This window comes from Nomascus leucogenys, chromosome 21 (genome assembly GCF_006542625.1).
Source record: "Nomascus leucogenys isolate Asia chromosome 21, Asia_NLE_v1, whole genome shotgun sequence".
In the NCBI taxonomy this organism is placed as follows: domain Eukaryota; kingdom Metazoa; phylum Chordata; class Mammalia; order Primates; family Hylobatidae; genus Nomascus; species Nomascus leucogenys.
The window spans coordinates 50,905,763-50,930,650 of record NC_044401.1 but is presented as its reverse complement, the minus strand read 5'-3'; the positions used below and the strand labels follow the sequence as shown (position 1 = coordinate 50,930,650).

The following is a 24,888-nucleotide window of genomic DNA, read 5'->3' as shown; positions in this document are numbered from 1 at the left end:
ATAGACGACAGGAAAGCGAGGAATTGAACAAGATACTTTCAGGTAGTGTTTGGTTCTCTGATGAGAAGACAAACTCAGATGCCCACTGGAGCCAGCCAAGCGAGTGTGTCCTGAGCTGGGTGGTGAGCTGGCCAGGGTGTGGTCGTGTGACAAGGTGGTCACATCTGCTCCAGTCAGCGATCGCCATGAGGAGTATGAGCTCGCTGTGGTCCAACCTTCCAATTTTTCAAGAGAACTTAGAATTCTTGACTTTTCTCTGAAATCTGATTATTTCAGTATTGGCCACCAGTTTGATCATGAAGACAAACAAGTTGTGTCCCGGACTGCTTGGCTCTGAGTCAGCCACTTCTGCTGTCATCCTTTTTATTCTGCAGATGGGGAAACTGAGGCTCAGAGAGGGGCAAGTAGGCCTAGTAGCTCTGGTTTTCCCAGCTCATCCGTTTTCTGTGTCCCTCTGTTATGTTGTGGGTCAGCCCTTGAAGGCAGGGGACCCAGCCTTGAGCTGTTTCCTCACGCTGTGGGCTAGAAATCAGGATGCTCTTGGTAACCTTGTCAGTTCTCAGAGAGCCAGGGGTATCCACCTTCTGCACAGACGGCTGCACTGGATGTGACTGTGGCCCTCGGGGCTGAGCTGCCAGAGCGAATGAGCACTTGGGGACCTTAGGAAGTACAGAAAGAAGAGGCTCTGGCCTGGCTGGTGGCAGACCTCCCTCTAGACTGGGGGCCAAGCATAAGTGAGCTGAGGGTAACCATGAACAGCTCCGGGGGCTTAGAGATTTGACCTTCTCTGGGGCCTCCCATTGGCCAAACCCAACAGGGAGCCGGAGGGCAAGGGAACCTGGCTTATAGGATCTACAGGGTCAGCCCCTAGAATCAGAGCAAGTGAGAGGATGGTTAGAGAAGGGTGGACAAATGGGGATTAACAAGCACTCTTGCATAATCCTCACCAGTGCAAATCCCTTATTTTTTTCTGCTAGAGATGTGACTGGTTAATAAATTGCAAATATATTTCATAAACATCCATTCTCTATACTTGGATGGCAACCCATCTCAAATATTGTTTCCATTCCAGCCTGAAACCCCATTCCTCATTCATTTCCATTTATCTGATTTTTTTAACTTACAGTAATAAATGGTCATCCCTGTGGGCTGGGCACTGTATTAAGGCATTGGCGAAATAGGAGCCTCCATTTTTTTTTAATACAAATCCAAATTTAGAAAATAGTATCTGTTAATTTCTAGAAACTGCCTGCAGGCTCTTATTTGGCAGATGCCTAGAACTGCCTGGGTGTGTTGTGTTTTGTGAAAGACGATGCTAGGGCTGGGGTGCAGGCTGAAGTGTGACACCCAGACGACAAACCTGGGGGCCTCTGGCGCTTCTCTTCAGCAGGTGCCCGGGGAATGGAACCTGCCGATTCTGTGGGTTGCAAGTGTCCACAGCCTGAATCTTGAGGTCCCTGGTCCATGAAGGGGTCTGAATGACTCCTGATGTTGCTGTCAGAGCATTGGACAGACAGGGATGCCAGGCCCCTTGCCACAGACCTGGGCAGGTGGGAGCTGGCTCATGGATGAAGAAGCAGAAATTGTGTCTGAGACACACAGGTGGTCCCTCATCAGCTGCAGGATGCTTCTCTTTTGTCCCCCATAGAAAGCAAGGAGATGGCCACCAAGGAGAAGCTGCAGTGTCTGAAAGATTTCCACAAGGACATCCTGAAGCCCTCACCGGGGAAGAGCCCAGGCACGCGGCCTGAGGACGAGGCTGAGGGAAAACCTCCGCAGAGGGAGAAGTGGTCTAGCAAGATCGACTTTGTGCTCTCTGTGGCTGGCGGCTTCGTGGGCTTGGGCAATGTCTGGCGCTTCCCGTACCTCTGCTACAAGAATGGTGGAGGTGAGCTTGGGCTGGGCCACAAGGGAGCCCCTCCAGTACAAAGCGGCCTTGGAGCTGGAGGCTGGAACTAGAGCGTGGGTGGCCTCTCTGTGCCCTGCTTTCTCTGGCCCCCCCTTGACCTCCGTGAGGTCAGCCTGCCATGCCCCTGCCAACCCCACCCTTAGAGACAGGGGATAAGCCCGACTGAGAATCAGGGTGCTGTTCTGCAGGGCCTTTCTGTGTTACCTTGAGCAGGTCCCTCACCCTCTGTGATCCTCCAGTTTGCCATCTCCAAAGAGGCAGGACAAGGCCAGGCTTGTGTCTCCTAAGCCCCAGACATTCACATACCTCCTTATCTGTCCCCCGTGTCTACTTGCCTCTGACTGTTTCTTTATCTTTCCTTTAACATTCATGTTTGCTTTTCTAACTTTACCAAATGTACTCCAGAAAGCAAATTCTGTTTCCTGCTATAGATGGAAAACTGGTATCATTTGTCATGCTCCAAAGGTATCCAGGGATAAAAAGTACAGTGAAGATATTTTTTAAATGTAATGACTGTGCTCGGCTGGGTTGATGAGTTGGTTGGTTTGGGTTTTTGGATTTTGGTTTGCTTTTGTTTTTGTGTTTTTGCCTGCTGAAGGCTCCGAGCAGGAACCCTCTGACAGGTCTTCTGTTATGGGGTTGTGTTGAGGTCAGGCAGCACCTAATGATGCTTTCTTGCTGGTGCCATGACAGGGTTGAAGAGAACTGGATAGGGAGGAACTGCTCACGGCTGGTGACGGCTTGTTGTCAAAGGCTTGTGTGTCAGCGGAGATGGGCATGCCTTGTGCCGCCCACATTAGTAGAACCACCTTTTGGGGAATTCTCCCTTAGAGCCTGGTTTCTTAACCTTTTGTAGGTCTCAGGCCCCTTTGGGACTCTGATGAGTGTCCTAGATGCTCCCCAGAACAAAGCACATAAACTAGACCCAAGTTGCCCACAGTTTCAAAGGGTTTATGGACCCGCTGAAGCCATTAGTGGACACCAGGTAGGATCCCCAGCCCCGATGCTTTGCCCCCCCATTCTTCCCCTTGGTCCTGCCCCCACCAGAGATGCCTACCCTCTGCCCCTTACCACTGCACCCTTCCTAGCTGGTGCTTTTCTGCCTCCTGCCCTGGGCAGGCCTGGGGAGGGTAGGTGAAGACCCCAACAAAGAGGCGACGTGTGAGTGGGTCTTAGAGGCCAAGCCGTCCTTGTTCAGAGGGACGGATGTGGAGGAGACAGGCAGGCAGTAGGCACAGCTGACACAAAGGCTCTGAGGCAGCCAGGCACGGTGGCTCATGCCTGTAATCCCAGCACTTTGGGAGGCCGAGGCGGGCGAATCTCGAGGTCAGGAGATCGAGACCATCCTGGCTAACACGGTGAAACCCTGTCTCTACTAAAAAATACAAAAAATTAGCCGGGTGTGGTGGCGGGTGCCTATAGTCCCAGCTACTTGGGAGGCTGAGGCAGGAGAATGGCATGAACCCAGGAGGCGGAGCTTGCAGTGAGCCGAGATCACGCCACTGCACTCCAGCCTGGGTGACAGAGGGAGACTCCACCTCAAAAAAAAAAAAAAAAAAAAAAGAAGGCTCTGAGGCTTAAAGTCCCTGGTAGATTTGAAGGAGAGAGGGAGGGCACACTGGAAAGGTGAAACCACCTGGCCAGGTGGGCAGGGCCTGGAGCATTTCCCACCAGGTCCAAGAGTTTGGCCTTGAGCCTCATGCCCCTCATGCATTCTCTCTGGTTCCATTGGCTGGGAGGGCTTGGGAGCCTTCTGCGTCGGCACTGCCATGGCCACAGCCTCACCTTTGCCCATTCTGCTCTCTACAGGTGCGTTTCTCATACCATATTTTATTTTCCTGTTTGGGAGCGGCCTGCCTGTGTTTTTCTTGGAGATCATCATAGGCCAGTACACCTCTGAAGGGGGCATCACCTGCTGGGAAAAGATCTGCCCCTTGTTCTCTGGTGAGTATGGGACAGAGGTCACTTGGGGCCTGGTTCTCATCAGTTCCACACATTTTTATTGAGCACCTATTGTCTGCCAGGTCCATTGGAGCCTCATGCACATCACTTAGCTCTGTGCTGACACAAGATAGCAGCCAGTACAGTACCAGTGTGATGCGGATGCTGCTGCTTAGGAGTACAGGGAAAGGAGTTGTGGCAAGTGCCTAGCATGCAGTAGCTGCTCAGTCAGGCCCAGCATGCCCACTTCCCTAGGGTGTTGCATAGAGAAGCCTGCAGCTGCACTGTTCACAGTAGCAAAGACATGGAATCAGCCTAGGTGCCCATCAGTGGTGGACTGGATAAAGAAAATGTGGTGCATATATACCATGGAAGACTGCAGCTATAAAGAATAGCAATATGGCCTTTGCAGCAACATGGATACAGCTGTAGGTCATTATCCTAAGTGAACTGATGCAGAAACAGAAAAACAAATACCACGTATTCTTGCTGATAAGTGGAAACTCAACCTTGGGTATACAGGGACATAAAGATGGGAACAACAGACATTGGGGACTCCAAAAGAGGTGGGGAGCAAGGGTTGAAAGACTACCTATTGCATACTATGTTCACTGCTTGGGTGACGGGAATCTATGGAAGTGCAAACCTCAGTTTCATGCAATGTACTCCTGTCACAAACCTGCACCTGTACCCCCTGAATCTAGACAAGAAAAAAGAGAAGCCTGTAGCTGCTTGGCAGTAGAGTGCAGCAGATAAGCATTCAGGTTCAGGAGGCTTTCTGTCTGGGTTCAAGTCTCATTAACTCCCCTTGATAGTTTTGTGACTTTGAGAAGGTCACTTTATACTTCAATTTTCTCATCTATGAAATAGAAATATAGTTGCATGCTTACTTCACAGGGTTGCTATGAAGACAAAATAATATAGCCACGTAGAAGTGCTTTGTATACAGTCAGCATCAAATGAATGGTAGCTTCATTAGTCCTATGTTTAGTACTTAGTATGCACACAAAATAATCACTGTTATGATTTAATTGGCAGAGATGGGAACATATGTGAGTCTCTTCATTTGGTCATCCACATAAATCCATTTATCCTTAAGCCTTTCTTCCATTAAACCACTCAGTAATTAGACTATCCATCCATTTTCCATTCATCTATCCATCTATTCATCCTTTCATTCATCTACCCAACCTTCTAACCAACCACCATCCATCTAAACATCCATCTAACAAACTGATTATCTATGCAACAAATGAATATCTATCCATCAATCCAACACTCATCAGTTTAGCTATTTATCCATTCATCTGGCCATTCATTCAATCATCCAACTATCCATCTGTTCATTCATCCATCTATTTATCTCATCAGTTCAGCCATCCATCCATCCAACACTCATCAGTTTAGCTATTTATCCATTCATCTGGCCATTCATTGAATCATCCAACTATCCATCTGTTCATTCATCCATCTATTTATCTCAACAGTTCAGCTATCCATCCATCCATCCATCTAAACATCCAACCATCCAATCAACCATCCTCTTTATTATCTATCTTTTCATCCATCCATCTATTTATCCATCCATCTAGCCATCCATTCATTGTTCTATCCCCCCTGCCCCCTGCCATCCATCCCATTTATCTAACCATCTGTTGTTTCACCTTTCCATTCAACCAGCCATCGATTCACCCTATAAATATTTGGTGGTCACTGTTGAAGGGCGTCTTGTGGCTTGGGGCCTGGGGATACCATGGCCTTCCAGTTGAGTATGTGGCCATGGTGGGTCTGGCCTCCCTCAGATGTTTACTCATCTCATTTGCCCAACCTGCAGGTATCGGCTATGCCTCCATTGTAATTGTGTCCCTCCTGAATGTCTACTACATCGTCATCCTGGCCTGGGCCACATACTACCTGTTCCAGTCCTTCCAGAAGGAGCTGCCCTGGGCACACTGCAACCACAGCTGGAACACGCCTCACTGCATGGAGGACACCATGCGCAAGAACAAGAGTGTCTGGATCACCATCAGCTCCACCAACTTCACCTCTCCTGTCATCGAGTTCTGGGAGTAAGGCCACCTCACTGAAGCAAGGAGGAGGACATGGGTGGGGCAGAGAGGATGGCTCACTTCCTTATCTCCTCCCCTGGGATGCGGGAGCCACTGTCTTTGGGGGAGTGGAAGGAGGGGGCAGATCTGGAGGTAAATTTATGCCTTTGGCCATAGACAGGACTGGAACCCCAGTTCTGCCACTGACTGGCTGTTTGACCTTAGGCAAGCCACTCCTCCTTTCTGAGCCTCAGTTTCTTTACCTGTCAGATAAAAAGAATGAATCATTACTACCCTGTGAGGCAGGTATGCATACTTATGTTGTCTAAAAATGATACAGTTTTCTTAATGTATTTTAGAAAAAATATATTCTCTGTTATTGCACAGAGAAAAATGCATATATGAAGCTGAAGTAGTTAAGTGGAAAGTGAGTAGGTAGAGTGAAAAACATGCATCAGTTAGCTTTTGCTATGTAACAACCATCCCCAAACTTGGTGGCTTTAAGCAACCGTTTATTTAGGTCTTGATTGTTCTGCTTGTTGGCAGTTTGGGCTGAGCTTGGCTGGGCAGTTCTGGTCTTGGGCTCCTTCATGTGTCTGCAGGCAGCTGTAGGTCCTCCAGGTAGCTCTTCTGGGGTTTGGCTGGCTATTGGCTGGGGTGTGAGGGGCAACTGGTCCCTGTGGTTTCATCACCCAGCAGGCTAGCCTGGGCTTGTCACCGGCCACTAAGCAAGCACTCTAGGAACAAGAAACGGTCAGTCCCCGAAACCCAAGTGCTTTTCAAGCCTCTGTCTGTATCATTTTTGTTCATGTCCCCTTGGCCAAAGAAAGCCACAAGACAAACCCAGATTCAAGAGGTGGAGGAAATAAATTCTGTCTCTTCATGAGAGGAGTGAAGAACTGTAGTCAGTAACTACAGGGAGGATACAGAGGACAAACACCAGAAAGGCGGGATGTGGAGTCCTGATTTTGGGGAGCTCTTGAGTGAGCTGATATGTGGAGAAATTCTTCTAACATAGTGCTTAGAGGCTGATCAAAAATAGGCTAGTGCATCATTTCCCTCTTCTTCATAAGCCAGCCTTGGGGCTCAGCACTCAAGTGCAGCCCCTTGACCCTGGAAATAACTGAGATGAGGCCTTGTGAAGGTTGTGAGCCAGGGGCAGGGGTGCTGTTAAGGAAGAGGGTGGTTCTGGTTCTGAATCATCATGAGAGGACAGTCCCTGTCTTTTTTGTGTGTGGTTTTGCCATTTTCAAGGTGTCTACCGACCTCTTAGGAGCTGGCCCAGGAATGGGCCAGAGAAGAGGGAGCACCCTACCGACTGGCCCCAGCCATGCTTTGAGGTCAGGGCTGGGACATCATTGGCAAAGAAGGGGTCGGTTGCCCTCACTGGTGTGGAGCCCTTACTTGGGCGGTCCATGTGACTGTCGCTGCTCCAGGCCTTCAGCGTATGCTCAGGGCAAGTCCTTAGGCCCACTGTCACTGGGGGTTCCTCTTGTGTGTGTATTTTCCACTTACAAGCAAAAGGGACATTGGAAGCACAATCATCACCCCTCAGTTCCCCACCCCCTGGGGAGCTGAGTTCACAGACAAAGAAAGGCTGGCACTTCCTTTTTCTCACTTGAATGGGGTCCAAGGCACAGCCTTGTCCTTTCTCTGCTGTTTTTGGCGTGGCCTGAAAACCGGGCCTGCCCCACTCCTGGACGCTGGCGCTCAGCCAGTTACTGAGGGCGTTTGCTGGGACCTCCTTGCCTCAGACATTGACTGGTCTGCCTGGTTCGAACCCTCACTCTGCCACTTCTAGCTTAGGCAGAAGTGTCCTGCTCTCTGGGCCATGGTATCGTCACCTGCACCCGGGGAAATGGCAGTGCTGCCGTCCCAAGGTTGTAGGATGGCCCTGACTGCATGAGATCCTGGGTGGCCAGCCCTGAGAATCCATTATTATTATTATTACTATTATTTTGTTTTTGAGACAGAGTCTCACTCTATTGCCAGGTTGGAGTGCAGTGGCATGATCTCAGCTCACTGCAACCTTCGACTCCCTGGTTCAAGCGATTCTCCTGCCTCAGCCTCCCAAGTAGCTGGGATTACAGGAATGCACCACTATGTCCAGCTAATTTTTGTATTTTTGGTAGAGATGGGGTTTCACCATGTTGGCCAGGATGGTCTCAATCTCCTGACCTCGTGATCTGCCTGCCTCAGCCTCCCAAAGTGCTGGGATTACAGGTGTGAGCCACCATGCCTGGCCAGAATCCGTTATTATTTATCGAGTGCCCTCATAGTGCCTAAAACTACCCCTCAGGGCAGTTTCTTTAAGTGTTATGAACCTAAAGAATCACCCCCTATCGTAAAGGGGCCATTCTCTTCTGGGCTCTGCTTGTCTCGCTGTTGTCGGGCCCAGGGGTCTTAGAGAAGGAACATGTGGGAGCAATGTGAGGTCCTCAGGTTGGCCAGTCCTCACTCACACCTTCCAGAGGGACTGGGCCCTTGGGGGGTATTCTGGGACGCTTGCCTTCCAGAATCTCTATTCTGAGCACCCCAGCTCCATTTTCTGGCCTGGAAGACACCGAGACAGTATTTATCTTTGGAAAGTGTCTGGTTCTGCAGGCACCTTCCCAAGCTTCTGCATGATCCAGGTGGATTTGCTCTGTCCAAAGAGCCCTGGCTGCCAGCTTGGTACTCACCTCCCGCTCCGGCTCTCACACCTCTCCTACCCCTGGACCCCCAGCCCCAGATTCCAGCAGAGCTTTGTGAGACCACCTGAACATTCACAAATAAGTTGCCCTCTTTCTAGAACCCTGGGGAAGATTGAGGGCCATGGAGCAGGAGCCTGGAAAGCAGGCTTAGGCAAGATCAGCACTGCCTCCTGTGACCTGCCTTCACAGCACAGGGCGAGGCCAGAGAACTACACCAGGGGACAGCTCAGTTCCAGCCCTGAGCCAGGTGCTGTGGGCAAGAAAGACCCGGCCTCCTGCCTTCAAGAGCCTTCTCTTTTCTTGGCATGCAATGGTGGAAAGGCAAGAGAACCAGTGGGGAATAGTTGACTCCCGTGAGCATAGTACTAGGAACTTGCCCCTGTCATTTCTTTCAGTCTCTGCAGAGGCTTTCTAAGTAGGAGAAATAGCTAGGCATCATCCAAAACTCTTCTTTCTACCTCAAATCCCACATCCAATTCATACATGCTCTTGGCTCCCCCTTCAGAGTATACCTAGAATCTGAGCACTGTCCCCATGCACTGTCACCCCCATGGAACCCCCATCACTCTCCTGGACACCAGCACTGGCCTCTTGGATCTCTCCATGCCTTATCCTTGCACCTCTGTAACCAATTCTGAATCCAGCCTGTTATTTCCCAGCTCAGAACCCTCTCATGGCTTTTCCCATGCTATGATCTCACCCTGGCAGAAAGGATTGAGACAATTTCAACACAGCAAGTGCTCACTGGGTGCTGAATCTCCTCATTAGTTACATGTCTTCATCCACCTGCGTGGAGCAACAAATCACTACCTCTCTCTGTCTTACTTCCCCATCTACAGATGGAAGAGCATATGAGCTGGGCTTTGAAGGATGAATAGAAGCTCACTAGGCAGAAAAGGAGAGTGACAAGACAGTCTAGGTAGGAGGAACAGCCCATGCAGAGTCAGCATTGTGAAAGCACATGAGTATTTGGGATGGTTTGGCTAGAGCATAGGATGCACGGGTGAGGGATAGGTAGGGCCAGGGAGAAGGGTCAAAGCCTTGAATGTTAGGCGGGTACGTTTGAACTTTGTTCTCTTGGAGGAGGAACCATGGAAGATATATGAGAAGGGAGGTGGTGTGACTGAATTGAATGTGATTTTTGGACATTCCTTAAGGAACACAGTGGTGGGAAAGAGAGGCTGGATGTATGCTGAGCACTGACTGTATATGGGGCCTCAGAGGCCTCAGCCTTCAGCAGGTCTGGGTTCCCTTTGGGGTCAAACTTATCTGAATCCACCTGAAGATAGCCACCAACCCTGCAGCGTCTGACCCTGGGGTTTCTCTCGAGTGAATCTTGTCGGGATTTTTTGCGTGTTGCTGTCTGGGAGCCAGTTGGGCAGCAGAGCAGTGAGGATACCCTCGAAGGTTGGTCTTGGTGACCCTCAAGCTGAAGCCCAGCCCCAGCCATTGCTTCCTTTCATTCCTCTTATATGCCCCAGATGCATAGGTCCCTGACCCGTCCTTTCCTTCGGCAGGTGCTGCTGGCAGGTGCTCAGTAGTCTCTGGAAGTCAGGGGTACGAGGCACCAGGGGAGCGGAGCCATCTCCCAGCTTCTTCTGGGCAGGGAAGGTCGCTATTGACGCTCCCTGCCAGCCCTTCCTCCCTCTGTTTTCACAGAGGAGGCAGCAGACCAGCAATGGGTGACATTCCCCTTTCCTTGTGGGGGGAGACAAAGCTCAACTCTGGCTCCCACACATCCCAGCTGCGCGACCTTGAGACAGTGACCTCACCTCTCCACGCCCTCTTCTCTCCTCTGTAAACAGAAGTAGCATGGTCCCAATGACTCACAGCCTGGCTTGAGTGTTATGGAGCTAAGACCAGGGATGCGCTTTGCAGGGGGCCACGGGACACTGACGATGCAAGACGTGCAGTGCCCTGCCCGAGGTCATGTGCGCAGCTAGAAGGAGCAAAGCTTCCAGCCCTGGCATTCAGCACTGCATCCTGCCTCCAGCTAACCTTTTGTCAATGTCCTCACCAGCCACCAGCCCAGAGCCCGGGCCAGGCCTGGGAGCCCAAGTCCATGGTCACAGGTCACATTGTGCCACATGTGTGTCTCCCCACTCCCAGGTTACTTGTGGGGTCTTCTCTCTGCCTGGACCCCCTACACCCACCCTGTGTGCAGTGCTAAGTCACCATTCTCAGCAGGAGCCAGTGAGCTGCTCTTTCCCAGATCCTCATGAGAAGCCGCTGGGGCCCCATGCTGGCTTTATAATTGAGCGCCGAGTTGCTCTGGGATGGGGAAGCAGAGCTTTTGTCCCCTGCTGCTCCTTGCTGTCTGGGGTCACCTCTGTCCCAAGGTCGCCCTGGAGGACAGGCAGGGCCAGACCTGGCCAGATGCCCTCCATCAGGCTGGAGCCGTGCCTTCCTCCTAGGCTCCTCCAGAGCCCCCTGGGAGCTCGGCACGTATCATTAGACTTTATTAGAATCAAAGAAATGAGTCATATTTGCAAACAAGGCCTGCTCAGCCAATCTTCCCCTGCAGCTGTCGGAAGGAGGAGGCGGTGGAGAAAGGCTGCACGGCCCCGTGCTCTGGGCGGACAGGCCCTTTTATAATTGTTGCCTCTGCTAGTCTCCAGGGGAGAGCCATGGCCAATAAATGGCTGGCCTGAAGTCAAAAGGAAACGATTTGGCCGGCTAGGAGGACGTATTTACATCTCTGAGTGCCGGCTGGACGGCAGCAGGGCGGCCGACTCAAAACAGACGTCCAGGCAATTCTTTTTTGGATCCCACCCTGGAGTGAATCATTACTATTCTTGGACAAGAATGCAGCTTACCTTGGAGTCTCCTCCCTCTGTATGAGAGAGACGAGGAAGCTGGGGATGCTGGGGCCCTTGCCCCGGCACCATGCCCAGCACATGTGGTGGCTGGTCCCCAGGATGGCATCAGAAAAAAGGAACCAGGTCCATGGTTGATTTCTATCTGAGTGATTTCAGGTGCATTCCTGAACTTGTCTGAGCCTCAGTTTCCCCATCAACCAAATGGGTATAATTAATTTACTCAACTAATGTCAGCTGAGCACCTATTACGTACCAGGCACTGTTCAGTGATCAAGACAGACATAGACCCTGCCTTCTTGGGACTGACATTTTAGTGGGACAGGCAGACAAATAGATAACACATATAAAATTATAATATAAAAGCAATAAGTGATGAGAAATAGGCCCAGGGCAGGGGAAGGAGAGTGACCAGGGATGTTTTTTACAGAGGGTGGCCAGGAACAGCTGCCCTGGGGATGTGGCCTTTGAACAGAGACCTGAAGGAAAGGAGCGAGGGAGCTTTGGAACAAGTGGCCGAGGGAAGCAGTTAGGTCCAAGGCCTTAAGGCAGGATCGCGTTTGACCTGTTCAGAGAATGTCCCAGATAGCAGCTAGGGTGGCTGAAGGAGGAGGAAGTGATGGTGAGTCTGGGGGATGAGGGTAGGGCTTGGGTGCCCACACCCCCAGCCTGCCCAGAACACTTCCACTTTACACCCGTTGACCTATGTGTTTACTAATTGGCACCCACTCACTCTTAAAAGTGAGTCTGAGTGGCAAGGTCAGGACGGCCGTGTTGGCCGGGGAGCGGGAGCCCTGGGAGGATGTGGAGTAGAGGAGGCATGTGGCCTGACATAGGTATTGATAGATTCCCTCTGACTTGTTGGGGCAGGAGTGGAGGGAGGAGGACCAGTGAAGAGGCTGCTGGAAATCATCCTGGGGGCGTCAGGGGCCTGGACAGGGGTTAGAGACAGTGTGCTGGGGGAGCTGTGTTAACACTGTGGGGAGCCTGTGCAGCTTCCTCCTGGGGTGCTTAGGAGGCACAGGTGAGTGGCAGTGTGCCATGGCGTTCCCTCGGCATGACACTCTACAGTTTACTGAGCACACCCTCAGCGCTGGGTAGGGATTGGCTGGGATCCTGATCGACTGCTTTCTGGCTGGGAAGACCCTGGAAGTCAGACATGGAAGGGACTGCGGAGGGGCCTGCCTGAGATTCAGCCTGCATGGCTGCCCGAGATGTCTTTGGAAAGAATGTCAGTTGCTCTGGCCCTGAGCCTGTGTCAGGCTGTGTTGTGACAAATCCTGATTGATGAGATACATTGGTTTCAGTCCTAGCACGTTCACATGGCCCGTTATAAAGCCTTTCAAGAATTTAAAATAACTTTTATAAAGGTGATATGTGCACATTAAAAACATTGAAATAGTGCAAAAATACATTGCAAAGTGCGTCCCCCTCCCCCACACAGGCAGCAACTGCCACCAGCTTCTTGTGTGTCCTGCCAAAAATAGTGTGTGTGTATTCAAGTACAAATGTGTCTGTGTCTTCCTCCCTCTTTACACAGCAGGGAGCGTGTCTCATGCACTGTTCTTCACCTTGCTCCTCTTCCTGCATTTTGTCTCCAGGACCTAGTTCCTTAGTAGGACACTGAGAACTTTCCCGTTTTTTCACACCGCTGCATTGTATTCCAGTGTGTGCCTGCTCCACAGTTTACAAGCTCCTCTTGATGGACATTTGAGTCGTTTCCAATCTTTCACTCTACAGACAGCACTGCTTGGCGGGGGTACTATGTCTGTGGCCACCCATGCAGGTGTAACTGTAGGAGATAATCCTAGGAATGGAATTGCCTGATCAAAGCAAACGTCCCTGGATGGCACTATGAGGTCCTACAAAGGGACTACTACCAGCAGTGGAGAAGGAGGCGGAGGACCCATTTTCTTTGTTGTAGACTCCATAGCTGGTCAGCTGCCCTGATCAAGCCAGTGTGGCAGCCTCCCATCAGTATTGGGCACCACTGGTTTGACCAGCATGGTGGTAGGAGAAGGGCAGATGCTGTTAGATGAGCTGGCTGCAGGCTGGGTATGGTCAGAATCAGGGCTCTGGAGTATTAAGCCTCTCAGCCAGCTTGCCCTGAAGAATCAAAGGAAAGGCTGTCTTGTGACTGGGCATCTCATCAGTATATAAAGCCCTCGTCCTTGGGATGTCCAGGGTCTGGTGGGAAAGACAGACATTTCCCCAGCGTGGGACAGGACAGCGGAAGACAGACAGGGCCTCTACAGTGAGTCTTCCAGAACCTCAGGGAGGCTTCCTTTGAGACCGAGGATAGTGCACCTGGTGGGCCTGGGAGATGGTGGAAAGGTGCTCTTCCTCCTCTCCTGGTGCTGCCCATTCACAAGGAAGTCTTGGGCCACTGCCCAGCCTGCGCTGGCTTTCACTGAAGGTGCTGAGCCCTGCAGAATGAGGAAAGGCTTTTTGTTTTAAAGCCGTGGCAGGCGCCGGATCCACATGCTTGGCAGGGCCCCAGCTGGGATGCGGTTGGCCACCAGCCTGCCCTATAGAGATGCCCCCTGCCCCAAGGTGCCAGGTGATCCCAGCATATAGCAGAGGACTGAAGAGATTGTTAAAATTTAGGCTCTGTTTTCTCTTAAAATCAGACCAACAGTGTAGTGGAGTAGAGAGAGCACTGGTTTTGGAGTCAGACAGGCGTGGGCTTGGGGTGGCAGCTCTGTGTCGCCTGCTGGCTCTGTGACCATGGGCAAGTGGACCCTCCCAGCCTTCGTTTTCCCCATCTGTAAAATGGGGTGAATGGCCTCTACTCCTGGGATCACATGAGATAAACTGAAAAGGCCTTGGAAAGCAGGTGGTTGCTGGTAGCTTTTATGTGGTCCGTCAGCATTATCATGTTGACATCCCTGGTGCCAGGGGGAGCCCACTGGTGACGCTGTGACCAGCAAGAAGAGGGCAAAGAAAAGCTGTCCTGTCTTATGGCTGTTAGTGGGAGTATTTCACGGATTGGTCCTACAGTGACATGTGAACTTGCTGTCCTCCCAGTTGAGTCCTTTCATTCACTCATTCACTCAACAGGTCTTTATTGAGCTCCTCCAATGGGCCAGATGCTGTTCTAGGTGCTGGGAACACAGGAGTAAACTAAAGAAAGGCCTTGCTTGAATGCCAGTTGAGAAGGGAATCTTGGATTTATTCAAAGTCCTTATGTTGAAGCTTCTCTAAAAAAAATAAAATAAAAATGATAAAGGGTCTAGCCCGGTGTGTGTTCCAAGAACCAGAGCCCTGACTATGGGGGTAATCCCACAGACTGGCTGAAAGCTTGGGATGTTCCAGAATGCTTTCCCAAGAGCATCCTGGGCAGGAGCTGTTATTCTCATTTTACAAAAGGGGAAACTGAGGCACAGAGTCACACTTCACTCCCTGCCCCTCCTGCATGGGAGTGTGACCTTCAGACAGGGAGCTGACTCCCATTAGAAGGAAACTCAGCTTCTTCCAGGGGTTCGCAAACACCCTGGAGCATGCAGACCCTGTCTCGTGGCCTGCAGCCGGTGGTGGACAGGTAACCTGGGAGGCCCAGTGGGCAGGGCCGATGTCCCTGTGCTCAGTGTGGCTGTCCTCGATCACTGTGGCAGTAGTCAGAGCTCTGGGACCATGGATGCCACTTCTGGGCATCAAGTTTCATGGCCTGGACTGTCAGTACCCTGCACCGCCCTGGCCTGCTTCAGATGCTGTCATCCATAAGAATGTCTGGCAGTAGGTACCTGTGTGCTTGTTTAGCAGGGCAGCAGGAATCGGCTCGGACTGGCGGGAAGCTTAAGTCTGGACTCCAAAGACCCACGCTCTGCCGTGTCATCCTGGGCAGAGTTGGTGGCTGTCCCGTGCCAATTATCCTTAAAACCGTTTACCTGCCTCTCTCTTGAGACCCTCAAAACCCTGGCAGGGCAAGGGAGGAAAACAGCACTGCTTAGGTGCCGGCTGTGTGCCTGAAGCTTCCCTGGGCATCTGAACACCACAGTTACATCTGCAAAGGTTTATCAAGTGCTAGCTGCATCCCAGACCCTGAATTTAGGACCTTGTGTGACTTACATTTTAGTGAGAGATCCAGGTTACACAGGGATGAATAAAATAATAAGGGACAATGTTGGGGGAGGGCAACACTTTATAGATGAGGAGCCGGCGGTCTGGGAAAGTTGGCTAACTTTGTTGTCAGTGACGGAACAAACAGTAGAGCTGAGACTTGAACCTAGTGTTTGGCCCGTGGTTGGCACTGAAGAAGGTTCCGCTGAAATCCCGGCAGAAAATCAGTGCCCATTTCACAGATGAGGAAACTGAGGCTCGGGGTTCCTTAACTTGCCTGAGGCCAGACTGAGTTGAACCTGGGTTTGCCTGAATCCGGAGTCTGAGTCCATCCTTTTCTTTTCTTTCCAACAACTCTGTCTCAAGACAAATGGGGATTCCTGGGTTTGGAAAGGTGAGGTGACTTATGTAAATGCAGCACCTCGGGTGGGATTTGACCCCCAGCCCGTTAATGTCTGGGACCTGGCTCTCTCTACTCTAGGGCCAGGCCCCTCACTGACTCCTGGCTCTGTGTTTGCTTCAAGGCGCAACGTGCTGAGCTTGTCCCCTGGAATCGACCACCCAGGCTCTCTGAAATGGGACCTCGCTCTCTGCCTTCTTTTAGTCTGGCTAGTGTGTTTCTTCTGCATCTGGAAGGGCGTCAGGTCCACTGGGAAGGTAAGTTGGACTTCTGTCTGTCCCCTGCCTCCTGGAGAGCTGTGCCAGGCTGGCCCTCTCCCCCACTTCCTGCCTGTAATTAGCCACGCCCCAGGAGGGAGGTGGCCAGTGGTGGTGTGCTAAGCCCGCCCTCTGGAAAAAAGTAAAACCCAGGTTTGTAGCGTTTCTCCATTTCGTGGTGTCAGTGCTCCCACCATGTTTGCTTTCAAGCTGTCGACAGTTTAATGACCAGCTCACAGAATTCCTGAATATTGAAGCGTCAGGCTCTCAGGAGCCTACACGAGCTACCCCCATCCACCACAGCTTTCTCATCTCAAGGTATTGGCAGTCAGTGCAGATGGTAGCAGATAACTAATGTTGGATGTCTAATAAATAGGTTAGCTGGTAACAGGAGGTTAGCCAGCAACCGTGGTAAGAGCCATTAGCCACAACATGGACCCTCGCTGTGCAGAGGGGGCCACAAGCATTCCCATCAGCATTGCAGGGAGCTTCGTGGGCCTGCCCCAAACCTACAAACTCTAAGGCTGCGTTGTAACATCATCCCCAGATCATCCAAGTGCACTTCATGGATTGAGAGGCACTGGCTTAGATTTTAGCTGCTAAATCAGATTAACTGAGTTATCTTATAACTAACATTTCAGCCGGCACCTCCAATGTTAGTTGTTCAGGAAAGTGTTAGCTGATAATTAAATCATCCACTCATGGCCAGGGTGTTAGCTGTTAACCAAAGTATTATTCATAACTGGAGTGTTTGCTGCTGATTAATATGTCACATAGTGACTAGAATGTCAGTGATTAACAAATGTAAAATGTTAGCTTGTAATTTTAAGGTTTTAGGTATAACTGATACATTAGCAATAGTGAAAATGTTAACCAATAACTGAAACGTTACCTGTTACTAATTAGAGCCAAACTGTTCCCTAATAACCTAGACACTGGCTGTTGTCATGGCTGTGCTGATGCCACAGTCTAGTGCAGGAGTATGTTGTGATCACAGGTGTGAGCCTGAACCCAGGGCCCTAAGCTATAAAGAACAAAGGCGTTTGCTCATTTGCCTTTAGATGGTGCCCTGTCGACACTTTCCCCAGTGACTCACGTCCCCAAAGAGGGAACATCTCTTTAAGATCAAAAAACCCCCAAAAGTCAAAGGAGTGTCTTAAGGTAGCATTCCAGGTGGAGCTGTGGGCAGTGACCTTAGCTGCCCCAGCCACAGAGTGGAATTGAGGGTTGAGGAATGTGCTCTCCCTGGATAAAGAGCCCCTAAAGAGGCGAAATCATGGATTTGTAGAGATCCAAGTAATTATTCCAGTCACTTACCCTGCAAGACTTGGGACTCCAGGGTTGCAAGAGGTAGAATGGGGGTGATCCTGTGCACCCCCCTCCAACACACACAGTGCCCTCTGCTTGTTTCTTGGGGCAGAACTACCCTGCCATCCTGAAGCCCCTGGGGGAAGGGAAGCAGTCCAGGCCTTGGACACCTGCCCCTGCACACCAGTGAGCATGGTCCTGCCCGGAACAGGTGGGAGCAGGGGACATGGGTATCTCCTGCACCTCCTTGGAGAGCACCCTCACTGTGCCACCCTGGTTCTCTGTCTTACAAGCACACCATTTTATTCCTTTCTTTAAACAATGAGAAAACTCAGGCTTAGGGAGGTCAAGTGACTTGTCCAAGGTCACTTCCTCCTCTCTGAGCCTCAGTTTCCTCCTCTATAAAATAGGTGATAGTAAGGGTTAAAATGAGGTGTGTTAAACACCTGGCACAATGCTTGGCACAGATAGTTCTGTAAATGCTAATTCTCTTCTTCTTTTTTCTTTTTTTAATTTGAGGTGGGGTCTGGCTCTGTTGCCCAGGCTGAAATGCAGTGGCTTGATCTCAGCTCACTTTCTGGGCTCAAGCCATCCTCAAACCATCCTCCCACCTCAGCCTCCTGAGTAGCTGGGACCACAGGCGCACGCTACCATGCCCTGCTTCACTCTGCCTCAGTTTCCCCACACAGAAGTGAGAAAGTTTCTGTGGAGCACGGGTCCTGAGCAGTGCTGGAAACATCGCCACTTACGTACGCGCTAGTATTTTTTGAGCCTCTACTGTGTGCCAGGTGCTTTGTAGAAACAGGGCTGGGGGACATGCAGTGGTTCACAAAACAGACAAAAATTCCTGTACTCCAGGAGCTGATGGCCTGGCAGGAAGAGTCAGGTTGTAACAAAACGAATGGGAAAAATGTATAGGAGTCAAATGGGGATGCGAGCTATGGGAAAAAGTCAAGCAGAGAAGGAGAATGGGGAGTGTTGGGAGCAATTTTAAATAGGGTGGCCAGGCAAGGCCTACCAAGAAGGTGACTCTAGGCAAAGATGTGAAGGAAGTGAAGGGCTGAGCCAGGTGAGTATGTGGAGGGGAAAATCTCCAGGTAGAAGTGACAGCCTGTGCAAAGGCCCTGAGGTGTGTTTGACCCAGACCCTTGGGGAGCACCCAGTCTGATGGAGGAGGCTGATGTCCGCCAGGGACAGTGAACAACTTTTGAGACATAATGCAGAAAACAGGAGAATACTGTCAAAGCCAGAGAGAGGGTGCCAGCAAAGACGTGACCTTCCAGGGGTCCTCCCGTCTCACCCTTAGCAACAACCTCCTTTGTGGGGTGGTTCTAGGCCTCCCAGGGGTGGGCGTGATTCCCAGAACAATAGCAGAGCCTGGGCCAGGCCAGAGAAGCCAAGACAAACACAGTCCGGCTCTGTGGACTTCCTCAAGCCCCATGGCTGAGAGGCTGCCTGCTCGCTGGCCATGGCTTCCAGCCCTGGCCACAGACCAGGTTTGTGGCTGACGTGGGGGCTGGGCCCACAGGCAGCAGACGGACCTCATCCTGCCAAGGCCCTGCTCTCGTGTCTAGTCCAGCAAGGAGGAGTTGGAGGGTAATGGAGGGAGAGCCCCAGCCTGAGAGGCTCAGGATCTGAGTTCGAGTCACCTTGCCTCTAGGTTGCAGTTTCCTTTTTTGTAATTTTCACTATTCCAGGAGTTTGAAACTAGGCTGCCATTAATCCATTCAACAAATAGTGATAATGGTGGGGAAAGCACAGTAGCCTGTGAGTGTCGGGTAGTATTCTCAGTGCTGCTAGGTAGCTCATTGAATCCTCCTCATGGTTTGGAGTATGTGCAGTTATTAGTCCCATTTTACAGATGGGGAAACTCAGGTTCAAGGAGGCTCATTACCTTGCCCAGCATCACACAGCTTGTCAGTGGCTGTGCTGGGATTTGGACCCAGGCAGCCCCACTCCCGACCTGGGTGCCCCACACTCTTCCACCTCCTGTGCCCACCCCCATGCCAGCCTGAGGATGCAGTAAGTAGGGCATGTGGCAGGCACGTCCCTGCTGTCACAGAGTGGGGTCTGGGAAGGGGGCAGAGATCCAGACACTCACATAGGAAGTGCAAGCCCTGCAGACGCACAAGGGAGGAGGCCCCGGAGAGAGCACGGACGTTCACTGAGGCTGGGGCTCTTCGCTGTCGGCCTCTGGAGCAGCTCTTTTTGCCTTCGTTAAAAACAAAGCAGGGGGTAGTCAGAGCCAGATCCTTTTAGCTCTGGATCCCCCAAACTGCATAACTTTGGACAAGGCCCTTTCACTTTCTCAGCCTCACCTTCCCCTTATGTGAAATGAGTTAGTGAAGCTCCTCACCAACAGCCAGGGCGCTGAGGACCCTCGGGGCCTGCCTAGGATCTCTGGGATCAATGGCGAGCCCTGCTGCCCAGACCCTTATCTCCCAAAGGATGCCAGGCTCCCCCTGCTGCTCAGCCACCCTCTTTTCTACTGCCCAGAGGGGATGGAGAAAAGTTGTCCTTGCGAGTTTCCTGGACAGTTGGGCCACAGGGCTTTTGGGTCTAGGGCTCAGAGGAGCCACGGAGGTTCACCAGCAAGAGTGGAAAAATACCATGTCCCACGGGAAGGCCTGCTGGGCCACCACCAGAGGCCCCTGGCAGCGGCTAGCATCAGCCTGTCCCTTGGGGATCCCGGGGGTGCCACGGAAAAGTTGAAAGCATGACTCTCAGGGGCTTGTTCTTGGAGCAGCAGATTCTGCAAAGCAAGGGTGGCTTTCAAACCTGCTACTGTAAACCAAAACCCATCTAAGACAGGGGGCTCAATCAGCTTAGAGGTTTATTTTGCCAAGATTGAAGATGTGCCCAGGAAAAGGAGACACGAGCCACAGTAGGATCTGTGGTCTGCACTTTTTCCAAAGAGGGTTTTGAGAACCTCAGTACATAAAGGGGGGGCCCAGCACAGTAGCTCACACCTGTAATCCCAGCACTTGGGGGGCCGAGGAGGGCAGATTGCTCAAGTTCAGGAGTCCAAGACCAACCTGGTCAGCATGGCAAAACCCTGTTTCTACTAAAAAATACAAAAATTAGCTGGGCATGGTGGCGCATACCTGTAGTCCCAGCTACTCAGGAGGCTGAGGTAGGAGGATCTCTTAGGCCCGGGAAGTTGAGACTGCAGTGAGCTTTGATTGTGCCATTGTACTCTAGCGTGGGCGACACAGACCATGTCTAAAAAAAAAAAAAAAGTAAGGGGAAACAGCAGGAGGGGATGGAGCAACAGGTAATTCAGGTAATTATGCATGGTGTCTCTCAGCAAATCTGCATTTTCCATAGGGTAGAGAATACACACATTTTCCACAGGGTAGGATGTACACACAGTGGAGGAAGGAGACACATGCCTAGATGTGTGGGTGGATGGCTAATTTCTTGTCTCTTTGTCCGGTACCTGTGAAGATGAGCTGTGAGTTTACATTGTCAGGGTGAGGGAGGCCGCCCTGGGGAGATATGTGGCCTGTATCTCACAACATTGCTGAAGAACAGAAGGCAGGCCAGTTTTGTGCGTGTGTGTGACTCAGTTCCCAAGCTTAACTTTTTCCTTCTGCATAGTGAGTTTGGGGTCCTGAGATTTTATTTTCCCTTCACACCGCTGTGGTGGCATGACCAGGATTTGGGGAGGAACAATGACACACATCCCAAAGGTGTGGGGACCTGACACCAGCTGGCCTGGATCCATCCCACATCTACCACCACTAACTGTGATTGCAGGCAGGTGCCCCCACATCTCTGGGCAGTCTCCTCATCTAGAAAATTCTGGTGAGGCTGGTGCCTGGCTCTTCTCAGTTGTCTGAGGATTAAATAAGTTAAAACTCATGAAGCTCTTAGCTGAGTGCCCCACACAAAATCTGCACTGCATAAGTGCTTGTTAAATAAACTAGCTACGTGAAAACAAGGAAAGCCACCTCCACACCCCTGTCCCTGACACAAAGCCCTCTGGCCACAGACCGGTTGCTTGGCCCAGTGGAGGCCTGGCTGGCTTTGAAGTGGCCGCCCTCTGGAGACCCCTGCGGGGCTGCTGTCAGCAGCTATTGTTCGCCAGCCCGGGTGTGGCCCACAAAGGGACCCAGAGGTGGGAACTGGTCGGGGCGCCTGGCCGCCTGGCCGCCTGTCCTCAGGAAGGGAGAGGCAGGTTGGTTTTCTTTTTTCGCTTCTTTCCCCCCTTCTGTGGCTTCCTGATGTGGCCCCACCCTCCACGTCTGCTTTCCCATCCTCTTTCCCATCCTCGGGAAATCATGTAGGCTCCTGGCCTCAAGGAGAAGAGATGGCGGTGGCTGGAGAAGCTGAGGCCTGGAGGAACAAAGGACGCCCGGGGGCAGAGGCAGGAGTAGGGCCCACCCTGTCAGTGTTGCACAGCCATCCCGACAGTGCCGGCCAAGGAGGCTTCTTGAATGCTCACCGCAGGCCAGGGGCCATCGAGCAAGGTCAGCGTTCCCTTATCCTCAGTGGACAGATGGGGAAGCTGAGGCCCAGGTCACCAGCAAGGGGTGGCAGAGGCAGCTTGCAACCCCTGGTAGAGGCGGCTCCCCAGCTGACCCACAGCCTCTCTACCCCTCGACCTAGATTGGCAGAGTGGGAGGCAACCTCTGAGCTCCTACGGTCCCAGCCCTTTACTTCCAGGTGGGGAAACAGAGTCTAGAGGGGACAGCGGCTTCCTGGAGGTCTCATGGCAAGCCAGCCTCTAAGCTTAGATTCAGACCTGAGGGCCTCCCTACTGGCTGCCCTCTGGTCTTCGGGAGAATCGGTAAACTGTCAGTTGTGGGAGGCTTTTTGCCGGTCTGCTATGTGTGGGCTGTGGGGCAGGTCCCCATTCTGCTGCTTAAGGCCACGTGACCCTGGGCAAGTGATGGACTCTCTCTGGGCCTCAGTTTTATTCTTGCAAAATGGAGATAGTAATAAAAGTTACCTCAGAGGGTTAGGGCACGGGCCAGTGAGAAGAGACGTCACAGCATTTGGAACAGTGCTAGGCACACAGTAAGTGCTCAATAAACACTGCCTAGGGGTTGTTGGGCTGAGGGCAGCTGAGCTAAGCAGGCCCTGAAAGCTTCCTTTTTACCCTTTTCCAAAGCCCCTTTCTCATTGTTTCTACTCAAAGAGATCATGGCCACAAGAAGTTGCTCTGTCGAGGGTCCTGGTGCCAGCTAGGTGAGTTTTGGGCTCTGTCACTATCGGTCAGTGTCTGTTACATACTTGGGCCCCAGCAGTGCCCTGGCACTGCACCCCCAACTCCATGGGCACATTCGTCCTGTTCTCTTCATCTCAATTTCCACTCCACAGTTCATTGACTGTGCAGTGATTCCTCCCAGGTCCCCTGATCCCCAGATGTGGCCCAGGGCTCTGCCAGCCAGTCTCAGTGTTTCAAGGTGGCCACCATGACTTTCTGCATGTTGAAGTAAAACACTTCATGCCTTTCTGCACAGAGATTAGCCCTCCACAGGCTCTGGGTTCAAATCCTGGACTCCATTGATGCCCTGGGCAAGTCCTTAAAGCCCACCGAGCCTCAGTTTCTCCACTGTAAACCATTGTCCTGGGGGGCGTGGTGAGGATGAAGTGGGCTTATGCCTGGGATGTTCCTACTCAGCCAGTGCCCTGCCTGAAACACTAGGATCTACCTGTCCATTCAGCCAGGCACCTTCGAACTCCTCCCAGGCATAAACTCTGTCTGGAAACTCCTTGTGTTGAATAAGATGGGAAAATCCATCCATGAGAACTGAAGCCACAAACAGCGCTTGCAGGACAAGAGGAGAGAAGGTCTTTGGGAGGAAATGGCCACATCATTTCTAGTCCCCACCTCACACCTGATCTTGGCCTGTCTGGAACATGCAGTGTGACCCAGGGAAGGCCATGGATCTCCCAGAGGCCCGGTGAAGCCGGGAGCCTTTCCTATTCCCAGTTAAGGGCCTTTGAGAGGCCTCATTTTCTTCCCTGAAGGTCTCGTCCTTCCAGCAAAATCAGTGTCAACAACAGGCCCCCTTTCTGGAGTACCTACTGAGTGGCAGTGTTACAAGCATCATCCCATTGAATCCTCAGCTCACCCCTTGTTGAGGGGCTTCTATTACTCTTATCTGAATTCTACTCATGAGGAAACAGGTCCAGAGAGGTTAAGCAATGTGCCTAAGATCACACAGCAAATGGGGGGACGGAGCTGGGATTTGAACCCTTGCTTATCTGATCCCTAACCATAGGAATCATACCAACATTGTAGTTAGTTGTTAACTAATGTGACCTGCATGCCATGGGCACATGCCATGGTTGGCAACCACTAGGCTGAGCCTTGTACACATGCACTTGATAGCTTACTCTCTGATTTTGCATTTTCCACCTCTACGCCCTGGAATGTCAGTTCCACGAAGGCAGGGATTTGTTTTCTGCCTTATCCACCACTGTATTTTGTGCTTAGATGGTGCCTGGGACAAACTATTTATAGGATGTTTTTCATTTAATCTCAGTAAATCTGTGAGGTGGGCCAGCGCAGTGGCTCACGCCTATAATCCTAGCACTTTGGGAGGCTGAGGCAGGTGGATCATTTGAGGCCAGGAGTTTGAGACCAGCCTGGCCAACCTGGTGAAACCCCGTCTCTACTAAAAATACAAGAATTAGCTGGGCATGGTGGTGGGCACCTGTAATCCCAGCTACTCGAAAGGCTGAGCCAGGAGAATCACTTGAACCCAAGAGGCGGAGGTTGCAGTGAGCCGAGATCGTGCCATTGCACTCCAGCCTGGGTGACAGAGCGAGGCTCCATCTCCAATTAAAAAAAAAAAAAATCTGTGAGGTAGGTACCTGTATATACACAGATTACAGATGAGGCAGCTGAGGCCCAGAGTGGTTAAGCAATGTGCCAAAGGCTGCACAGCAAGTGAGACAGCAAACTTGGCTCCAGAACCCCTAATCCTGACCAGTGCTCCCCTCTGCCTCTCTGAGAGGATGCTCGGACTTAGCAGCAACAAGTGATGCCCACGTCCCCCTGAATCCCTCTCGCCCTCGCAGGTCGTCTACTTCACAGCCACTTTTCCATTCGCCATGCTCCTGGTGCTGCTGGTCCGAGGGCTGACGCTGCCAGGCGCGGGTGCAGGCATCAAGTTCTATCTGTATCCTGACATCACTCGCCTTGAGGACCCACAGGTACTGCGGGGCTGGGACACACCGTCCTCCCTCTCATCCAGGGCTGGGCTGGCACAGGACAGGGCGGGGTGCAGAAGCCACTGGCAGCACATCTTCCGTGGTTCTTCGGTGCGCAGGTCTAGCTGGGCCACCGCTCCCTGGTACGTTTCCACCGGGCCTGTGGCGGGTATGCCTGTCCACGGTGCTGACGGACCTTTCTAGCTGTGTGCATCTCTTTTCATGTCAAGGACGTCTGAGGCTGGCCACTTAGAGAGGCTGCTTTAGGCCCTGCACCAGGTAAGGGGGAG

General features: G+C 51.8%; 1 protein-coding gene across 1 annotated transcript in view; it reads left to right on the top strand.

The window, feature by feature from the left end:
* SLC6A6 (solute carrier family 6 member 6) overlaps nucleotides 1–24,888 on the top strand; it is an 87,120-nt gene that overhangs the window by 40,501 nt on the left and 21,731 nt on the right. Inside the window, exons 3-7 of the mRNA XM_003265019.3 lie at nucleotides 1,649–1,888; nucleotides 3,719–3,853; nucleotides 5,685–5,919; nucleotides 15,991–16,123; nucleotides 24,467–24,601. Coding sequence (XP_003265067.2) covers nucleotides 1,660–1,888; nucleotides 3,719–3,853; nucleotides 5,685–5,919; nucleotides 15,991–16,123; nucleotides 24,467–24,601 — 867 coding nt within the window. The 5' untranslated portion in view covers nucleotides 1,649–1,659. The remainder of the gene's footprint in view (nucleotides 1–1,648; nucleotides 1,889–3,718; nucleotides 3,854–5,684; nucleotides 5,920–15,990; nucleotides 16,124–24,466; nucleotides 24,602–24,888) is intronic.